This window comes from Drosophila hydei, unplaced genomic scaffold (assembly GCF_003285905.1).
Source record: "Drosophila hydei strain 15085-1641.00,03,60 unplaced genomic scaffold, DhydRS2 tig00000149-arrow-pilon, whole genome shotgun sequence".
Classification (NCBI taxonomy): Eukaryota; Metazoa; Arthropoda; class Insecta; order Diptera; family Drosophilidae; genus Drosophila; species Drosophila hydei.
This window is the reverse complement of record NW_022045678.1, coordinates 2,378,756-2,388,400: the sequence shown is the minus strand read 5'-3', so window position 1 is coordinate 2,388,400 and position 9,645 is coordinate 2,378,756. Positions and strand designations below refer to the sequence as shown.

Genomic DNA, 9,645 nt, shown 5'->3' with positions numbered 1-9,645 from the left:
TCAAATCAAACAGCTCTTTAAAGTTGAATTAAAAAACGTGCATTGCTTTCATATTTTTAATTTTATTGCTGAGCTCTACATAAACTTATATCTAATTGTAGATATTTCAATATAATGTTAAATTTTCTAATTTAAATTTAATAGTCCTTGAGAATGCCTATAATCATATATATTAAACATAAATTTCAATCATATTAACAGATTAACAGCTTTTTCGAATTATTTATATTAAATTTTAAATTTCTCAATTTGAATTACAATGCTCTAGATATACTATTGCAACTAGGCCTTCGAGCCAAGTTCAGTTAGCTGATTCTTTACAGATAGTGCATAGTTCTTCGCGTTCTGTTCAGACGTTATGTAATTTCTGCTGGCTAATTGGCAGCACTTTTTCTTGCAGCTTACAACACTGAAACGAAATCTGAGAATTGAAATATTTGAGAAAAGAAAGTTTTGCTCCGATCAAAAACGAAGCAGCAGTTGAGAAACCTGCCAAGAGCAGGTCGTTGGTTGTTTCTGGGTTCGGCAAATAGTTAGTCGAGCTCTGGCGTTTCCACGGCGCACAAAATAGAAAAATTAAACGAAATTTTGTCGCATTAGACGCTCATCAAGTTGAAATATTGTTAATGTTTCGTTTGTACGAGCTGTACTCGCTGTATCTGAAGAAAATGGCCAGCTACGGAACGTCGCCCACCTGGTGTCTCTGTGAGAAATTGCCGCGCTCCATTCTGCACATAGCTCCGACTCCGGAGCTTTGGTGCGAGGTGTGCGGCAGGCGTCGACGTCCACGCGCCTGCATCAGCTCGTCCAGCGATGAGGAGGAGAAGGCGGCGATGCGGCAGCAAATGCTGGCGGAGCGCCGGCGCAACGAAGAGGCGCGCCAGGGCGCAGTGCGTGTCAAGGTGGCCATGAGCGCCAAGAAGCCGCAGCCCAGGCGCAAGGCACATTGCTTGAAATGTGGCGGAGAGCCAAAGCCGCCAGTGGGTCAAGAGGGTGTACCACCGTCTCCACCACAGCAGCAGCAACAGCAGCCGCAGGTGAAGTCCAGATGCAACAACAGCAACAAAAACAATAAATTATACATGGGACGCTTTGGCCATTTTCGCAAGCCGCAGCGTTTGCAGCCTAAGCAGCGTAGGAGCGAGGATGTTGCAGTCGAGGTAAAGCAGGTCGAAGCTGATCCCGAGCTAACGGCACCGCCGCCGCCACCATCGCCACCACCATCGCCGCCGGCTTGTCCCGCCAAGGCCACTGAGTCGCTGTGGGAGCAGCCCACTGAGGATATGCCCAATCTGGTGGCATTTGCGCACGAGGTATTCAATCGGCCCTTGCATCTGCGCAAGCGTCAGCCCAGCTTTTATGATAATCTCTTTGTCAGCGATTTTATACCGCTGGACAAGCCGATTACGGATGCGGCCGGCGGCGCCATATCCAAGCGACGCAGAATCTTTGGACGTCCTCTGCGCTCGCATTGCAGCCGCCCACTGCCGCCACTATCGCAAGTCCTGTCCGAAATATTGGCCAAGCAGAAGGTGCGTGCTAAGGGTGGCGGCCTGGCGCCCAAGGAGGAGAAGCCCAATGGCAGCAATGTCGCCACACAATTCTCGCCGTTCGAAATATACGAGGGACCCTCGGAGGATGCACTGGTTGTGGATAGCGCACGGCTCATGCTGCGCCAGCCCAAGGCGTTGCATATCAAGCAGCGCGTCGATTTGCCGCCGACGCGGCTGCCTAGCTTCGAATCGGAGCCAAGCAGCGACTGCTCCTCATCGTCGCCCTTTGACGTGCCCACGGCGCCGCCGGCGGAGCGACAACGCCACAACTACAGCGTTGGCGCTCCTCTGCGACTGCACGAGATGATGAAGGCGGTGGCCCACTCAGGTCTGTCCGATAGCAGCGCGTCCAGCAGCAGCACGAGCAGCAGCAGCCATAAGAGCGTCAGCTCCACACTGCCCGTGCATCAGCAGTCGGTACGCAGTCGCGGCGGAGAGGAGCCGCCCCACGCTGAGGAGAAGCCGGCCGCCGAGCCCGAAATGCTGCCCATTTCAATTATTGAGAAAATCCTGTGGCTAATGGAACAGAAACCACCTGCAGAGCCTGGGCCAACGACTCCCCTGACGGACGACGCCTTGCACCACATGTCCCTTATCGACAAGCAGGAGGAACATATCGAGAATAGTCACAAGGAGTCCTTCAAGGGTCTGCTGCAGTTCATGAAAAGCTTACAGATCACCGAGACCAACGACAGCGACGAGACACGTTCAGAAATCTTAAAGAACGATGATGATGAAGAGTTCAAGCTTTTAGATCTTCCCATGACAACAACCGAATTACACCAACCAAATGACATGTCAAACGAATTGCCTTTAAATTCTACAAATAAATCAGCAGGTGATGAAAAGTATCCGAACCAAGCTTACTCAACTGACAATCGCAGAGCTAAGGTCGAACGGGGGGGTTTAGCGCCAAAGAAGGCGGGGCACACCAGCTCAAACGGCCGCAACTCAATGTGGTCCATGCTCGGTGGTTTCTTTGCTATCGAACGATGCAATGAGCATGAGGAATCGAAGCCACTGAACGATGTCAGAAAACTTCACTATGGAGCCATCAACTCCGAACAGACCTCCAAAGAACTGACTCGCAGCAATCAGAGCTGTCAGAAATGTGGCTTGAATCGCAGAAATAAAAAGAAATTGATGAATGAGAGCAGACAGCGCAAGCCAAACAGTTGCAATGGCGGGCATAAGCCTGGCTGTGGGCAACTTTCAACAACAGACTCCAGTTCTCAGATTGAACCAAATGTTGAGCCCAATCAAGTTTCTGCCCAAGAACTTGAGCCAAGTATTATTATGGATAGGCAAACAGTTGAGGAAGAGGAGCTCAACATGGAAATCGCTGTTGAATCTGCTCATAAGACGCATTTAACAAATGATCCAGCTCCATTTCCAACGCCCACACACTCCACAGTAACTGGTTCCACACTCTACGAATCGTGTTATGGCATTTCAACGCCCGCAAACCTGCCCCAGACACCTGAGACCAGAAACCAAATGCTGCGAAAACTGTTGCATAAACTGCAGGAAAACGCGAGTCGGAGACAGCCAAGGCTATATCATGTCGTAAAGACCATGGCGACGATTCAATATGCCAGCAGTGAGATAATCAAGCCCAAAATGTTGGCAACCAGCACGCCGCGCACGGCTCAAATGGAACAGTATACTCTAAGTCCCACCACTGTCAAGACTCCTGCCGTGGGCATCTACGAGTTCCGAACTCCAGATATTCAATCATTCGAGCTGGCCGAAAGGAAAAGTAGTGCAAAGGACGTGGAAGCGCTTTTTACGCCTGTCGCCTACACGGCAACCTCTTCCCCAACTGCTGGCTCCTCAGTAGCAAGCAAAGTTTTCGAACATAAGAAAAAATATAACTCGCCCGTGTGGCCAGCCCATCCGTTCAAGCACAGAAAACGCAGCATCTACTTCGAAGCCGTGCAGCTGAAAATTAATGATTCGATTGATAAATATGAAAATCAAAATTCTATAAACGACTCCGAATCCAAAGAGCAGCAACATCCAAAGCAACGCAGAGGAGCATATCGTGATACGTGGATAGTAGACGAAGTGGTGCATCAAAAAATCAATGAAATGATGACGAAGCCTATAAAGCTGCTAACAGTGAATGATACAGCAGAAATACAATCTCAATAAAGGAGAAATTTAGAAAAAAAAATTTAAATATAGATTCAGATACTTAGAAACAGAAATTTTAGGTGTGAATTAACAAAAAGCTTAGAACGCGTTCTTTTTAACGGACTTAAGAACTATGCAAACTGTTTGACTTATGTAAATAACTTATAGAACATATAACTTATATTACTTTTGAATATAAATATATATATTGTTTTTCAGTTATAGGCAAACCACGAACTCTACAAAATAAGTGTGAAGCCGCGTCTGTCTTGTGCTGATATAACGTGATATATTGTTCAGATAAAATATTTTCATATATAAAATTCAGAAAATGTACGATGCACATAGCCCAAAGAAACTCCCTAAAAGCTTCCCTGAACCTATGCAACGTCAAATTGGTGCAGCCAACTACTTGAGTGTCTGTGCCAGCATCGTTTTTTGGTTCACATATTGCTTAGCATATGGCCTGATCGTGGTGAGTGTGTTAACAAATTAAACTAATGTATCTTATATATAATAAATTATTCCACTCGCTTTCGTAGCTAGCGGGCGTAACAGTAATATTTGGCGTGCTCAGTCCAGGCTTTGTCTGGTACTGGCTGAATCACTGGCTGGATCAATATCATATCGAGCGTCAATTTAAGGACGAGCTATAAACTATATTTGTACATTTATATTTTGTATAAATTTTCTAATTATTAAATGCGTTTTTATTTTGTAATTGAAACGAGTATTTGGTTTTTCAAGATTTCTCACATCAGAATTGCCTAGCTTTATTTTAATAATTAATTAAATGTTTACACTACTAATTTCAATGCTTTAATTACATTTAAAGTAAATGAACATACACTAAATATATATACATATATATGTATATATATATATATTGTATGTGTATATATTTATATATAAGTTTATTTGTATATATTTATGTATGTTTGTATGTATAATCATAATCATGCACATCGTAAACGTTATTATCAATTGCAATTGTTGCTTGCACTCAATTAAAAAACAATTAAAGATAAACTGAACATTGAGCTGCACGCATTTTGTTTTATGAAATCAATTATAATATTTCAGCTTAAGAAAACAATTTGAGAGCTCATGCCGTAAATAAGATTAAAGAGAGTAGCAAAATCGAAATGCTTTGGGCCATATTTCTGTCTATGGTAGGAATTCATTAGGCACAATATCAAGAACTAAATTATATATATATTTTTACTACAAAGAAAACAATTTGAATTTCTATTTATGGACTGCTTGCTTAATGCCTGGAAAAGCCCGACATATGTTTGAATCTGCTTGGAATCAACGTGAATTGTCGTTTGAATTGCCTTATCAATTAGCTAGAATTGGATGTGGTTGATTTAAATACAGTAAAGCATAGATTCTGTCCGAGTTTCGTTTTACTGCTGCTGCCACAGTTTGTTTTCGCTTAGTTGCCCGCAACGTTTTGCACTTCACTTGAACTAATTATTTCGTAATCTTTGCTTGAGCTCTCTGAATCCGATTCCGAGTTTCGCGGCGTGCTGCAAGAGAGGGACGTGTCATTAGTGAAATTATCAATAGACAGCGGCTATCAGCGTTAGCGATTCGAAACAAATCATATAAGTGAACAATAGAAATTTAATACAAAAGCCAAAAAACGTGTGTGTGCGTGTGTGTGCGTGTGTGTTTGTTGTATGTGGTATGTGGTATGTGTATATGTGTGTTTGTGTGGGAGTGTGAGTTTTGTGTGATAAATTAAAACTCATAAAACTTACTCAGTTAATGGGTTAATCTTGAAACTTAATATCCACACTTTAGGTAGAAGCTCAAATTCAATCTGAATCAGAACAAACTGCAACAGAGCTGCTTGAATGAGTTTCAATGGCAAATGGAATTGATATGATACAGGGAATTGCTTGGACTTGATATCCATAAGAAACGTTTAACCCAATTGCAAAATGCTCTAAATGGAACATCGATATAGTTAGACATGTACGTATTTACAGATTGGCCAAAATGCAATTAGCCTTTCGAATACACAATGGGATATTTGGCAGTGACCTCAAAATTTCTATACATAATGGCTTGTAGTAATCTGTAATATATACTGTTATTCATTTACATTGGCAAAATAAATATCTTTAACAGGTAAAAGAAAATTGCCGAAATTTTTTGGTACGTTCTTGATTTGTTTCTAACTTCTCTTAAACCTGTGAGAAAGTAGAGGTCTCAGCATGCGAATGAATACGACTAAGTCTCCAGTTAATCAGAATTTATTAAATAAAAATAAAATATATGAATTTATACAATAAGCTAACGCAGTGTCAACCATGTCTTTTTATTTTTCTGTTACCAGAAATATTATATATATATTATAAAATACAACATGGTTATAAATTCTAGCCATGTCTTATCAATATTTTCCAATTACCATAAATGTTCAGATCTAACTTAGCTATATTTCGACAAGAAGCCCATTCCTTTTCTAGCTTTTTAGGCCCACTACCTTATGGTATGAATCATGAATGAATGACATGCTTAAAACGAAATCAAATGAAATGCAAACAATGACATAATTCGCAAAAGAAAAACAATGAGCAACAAAACTTAATGTATATTGAAATCGAAGAATTTATAATTTATTAAGGAACATAAATTTACACAATTAACAGCTAAAGTTACTATGAAAATTACTTGAATTCCGAGTTAACAAAATCAAGGCCACTAAATGATAGGTTAAAATTCGAGCAAATGCCATAGCAAACGAGATTCGTTCGTTAAAAAAACAATAAGCGGCCTGCTTACCCAGCTTTGGTGTCCTTGGCTTGCGCCGGTGGCTCCTTCTCCTCGCCTTCAGGCAGATCTTCGTCATCGTCCTCGTATTCATCAGCACCAACTTTACGTCGTTTTCGCACCTCCATGTCGGCATCATGCTCCTTAATTAGCTCAATTTTCTCGGGCTCCAGGGGTGCGGCATCCAAATCTGCATCTGCATCCGCATCGGCATCGACATCGGCGTCAGCGTCCCCATCGCCATCGGCATCAACAGCCGTATCCTCCTCGCCGTCGCTGTCTTTCTCCTTTTTCTTTGACTTGGATTTGGATTTCTTATCAGACTTCGAGGCGGATGCTGTTGCGGATGCATCGTTAACGTAATTGCTCTGCGAAATGAGATTATTGCCATTAATTTATTTTCGTGCAGAGTTATATGAAATACTTACCTCATACAATGGCCAGAAGGAGGCAAAGAAGCCAACATCTTCGGTCAAATTCGGAAAGATCCAGAAATGCAGTTTGCCGCCAGTCAGAGCCCACACAATGGTAAACACAACCAGACGCACGACAGTTAGAGCCAAAATGAACACCAAGAAACCCGCAGCCGCTATCGACAAATAGTAAACACCTTTGCGCAGCATCGGCGGCCAGAGTGGAAACAGGCAAATGCCAACAGCGCCGAGAAGCAATATAAAGCCAAAGATCCAATAGTGCAGAGGAATCGGATCATAGATCCACACATATGCCTCGGAGCCATCGACAAAGATTTGTTCTGGATGCATGTCCAGACGAATTTTGCGTTTCTTTTTCTCCTTTTTATCGCCGGTAGTAGCAGCCTGGGCCGCATCCCCATCGACCTCTGGATCGGTGTCTTTTTTATCCGATGATGATGAGGACTTTACATTGGTCTTTCCGCCTGTCGTTTCAGTTTTCTCCTTATCCTGGGCTTTGGTCGTTTCGGACTTTTTCTCCGACTTGCTACGCAGCTCTTCCAGTGTAACGGGCACCTTTTTGGCGCGATGGAAAAACTTATGCTCCAGCATAACATCCAAAAACTCTACGACCTGTTCACGTGTGCTAAATAGTGCATTATCACCCTCGGCGAATTTTGACTTCATTAGCCCATCGATGGCTTTACTCGACGTAAAGTACTCGACTATATGACTCAAAAATTTCGTTTTCTTTGTCTTCACATTCTTTTTCAGCCATTTTGCGACATTCTTTTCATCTTTCGAAGGCTTGTCGGCCTTTTGCTGTCCGGGTTCGGTGTATTCCTAAAAATATATATATATTATTATTACTTCAAATTATTGAAATTATGTTTAAAAATAAAATATGCAAATGGCTTAAATAATAGTAGGGTAAACAAGTCTAATTAAGACTATATAACTAGGAACTGTATTTTTTATTTACAAATTTTTCCACTTTTATATAGTTTTTATATATGCCAAGCACAATATCCTTTGTAAATAATCTAGTTTCAATTCACATATTATTATTATATTTTTGATATTTTATAGTAAAAATAATAATGCAGAAAAAAGCACACTTTAATGTTCACTTTCAAACAACGCATTTGGGCCACGCCATCAAAACTTCATTTCGTCACACTGTAGATTCATTAACATATATTTATGTTCACATGTATAAGTGTGTGTACATATTTCAATCGTATAATAAATACCATTCCGTCATCGAAGATTTCCTGTTCCTCCTCCTCGCCCCCTTGGGAAAGGCGCTCCTCATCGCTCATTATGCACTTGTATTTGATATATATAGGAAATAATATTCATATAAGTAGTGTAGCAGATCGATGTATTTCTTTTCCCGAGCCGTGACGTGTTGCACTCGCTAAGCAAGTCTAGAAAGTATTAAATCTGAGCAGTAGACGGGCAGCTGGCTGGTCAAACAAGTGCTTATACCCACAAAAACAGCTCACGATCAGTTGTACACACATCAATATGTACATGCATACATATATACGCAAATACGTGTGTAGGTACTTTTGTGGTAGAAACTTTCCCCAAGAAAGAGCGACAACAACAATACAGCGCCAAGTACAAGAGCAGCTACAACAGAATACAAACTAAGCCGCTGATAAGTGGGTGCACCTGGGAACGACTCAGAGCAGAGAGGGAGAGAGAAAGAGAGCGCCTGATCTGATGAGCACCGTTAATAACAAACGCATGCCCAGCTTCTGCAAAGCTTCACACACACAGCCACAAGCCATTGTGTGAGCGCAAAAGTCATCAACAAAACTGATCTACAAATACACTTACAAGTTCAGTTTACAACCCAAGCTTTTAAATTGGCAGCGTTGCCAGACCTGTGTCAACATTACAAGCGCTGACAGCTGTTTGATTATGCGACTACGACGATTGTGACAGGTAGGGGTATTGTTGAACAAATAAAGCTGAGTAAATTGAAAATTAACTGGATACAAAAGATGTAACATTGGACTATTCAAGCATCAATGTTATATATATTAAGAATAACCCGAACGCAAGCAGGGGGCATTTATACACTGCAGAGCACCCACGCATATATATTCCTGCATCATAACATCCAAATGCAAACATATACAGACCAATACAGCTAAGCCGCATGGCAGCTCCATTCCATAAAGTTGAACTTGCCCCCCACTCAGATACACTGATATGGACGCCTTATATATACAATTATAGACAATCGTATTCATATCAGCGTTATATTATTTGGCAATTTTTTTGTCTATGGAAATGAAAACAATCACAATGAGCATGCCAATTGGACTGTGGCAAATATACATACACATACAAAATCACATATTCGTATATACAGAATCATCGCGCAAGACGTAAATGTTTTTGTGACATTTACGTTGTTTTTTTAGTTGCCCTCAGCTATTGACTTACATCTTTACGGCGGCGAGCTCGTTTCTTTTCCGACATTTTTTATTAAGCACTACGTGATTGAGAGGATTTCAGTTAATTGATTCTAAGTATTTTAATATTTCTGCCACACACGCACAACGAACTAGCGCACGTGAAGAGGAAGAGTGAAATCGCATGAAGTAAATATAAAACGCACTAAATAATACCAGCAAAAATACTATGTTTGGCCGCATACCTTCTTTTTTACAAAATTTGGGAAAGCAGTGTTAAATGCATTTTGTTGGCTTTTTAAAATGATAAAAATTTGAATTCTGTTG

General features: G+C 41.3%; 2 protein-coding genes across 3 annotated transcripts; one reads left to right on the top strand and one right to left on the bottom strand.

Annotated features, from left to right (window-relative positions):
* Window positions 1-477: 477 nt before the first annotated feature.
* On the top strand, window positions 478-4,349 carry LOC111603956. The gene is made up of 3 exons (XM_023321791.2): window positions 478-3,842; window positions 3,909-4,164; window positions 4,232-4,349. Exon 1 carries the CDS (start codon window positions 627-629, stop codon window positions 3,705-3,707), a length of 3,081 nt encoding a protein of 1,026 aa, XP_023177559.2. The 5' UTR covers window positions 478-626; the 3' UTR covers window positions 3,708-3,842; window positions 3,909-4,164; window positions 4,232-4,349.
* A 433-nt stretch (window positions 4,350-4,782) lies between these two features.
* Window positions 4,783-9,536, bottom strand: LOC111603855 (translocation protein SEC62). Of its 2 annotated transcripts, none has more exons than XM_023321655.2 (4): window positions 9,350-9,536; window positions 6,902-7,729; window positions 6,486-6,841; window positions 4,783-5,221 (listed from the first exon to the last, which is right to left on the bottom strand). In XM_023321655.2, exons 1-4 carry the CDS (start codon window positions 9,383-9,385, stop codon window positions 5,128-5,130), a joined length of 1,314 nt encoding a protein of 437 aa, XP_023177423.2. In that variant the 5' UTR covers window positions 9,386-9,536; the 3' UTR covers window positions 4,783-5,127. The 2 variants fall into 2 exon arrangements, with proteins under 2 accessions (XP_023177423.2, XP_023177422.2); XM_023321654.2 differs by lacking the exon at window positions 9,350-9,536 and adding an exon at window positions 8,140-8,343.
* Between the last annotated feature and the right edge of the window lie 109 nt (window positions 9,537-9,645).

Bases quoted from the DNA above. Each gene is read 5' to 3' on its own strand.
- LOC111603956 (XM_023321791.2), top strand. From the start codon at position 627: ATGTTTCGTTTGTACGAGCTGTACTCGCTGTATCTGAAGAAAATGGCC.
- LOC111603855 (XM_023321654.2), bottom strand. From the start codon at position 8,208: ATGAGCGATGAGGAGCGCCTTTCCCAAGGGGGCGAGGAGGAGGAACAG. The intron at 7,730-8,139 runs GTATTTATTATA...ATATATTTTTAG, and splicing joins AAATCTTCGATGACGGAATG to GAATACACCGAACCCGGACA. The intron at 6,842-6,901 runs GTAAGTATTTCA...CTCATTTCGCAG, and splicing joins CCTTCTGGCCATTGTATGAG to AGCAATTACGTTAACGATGC.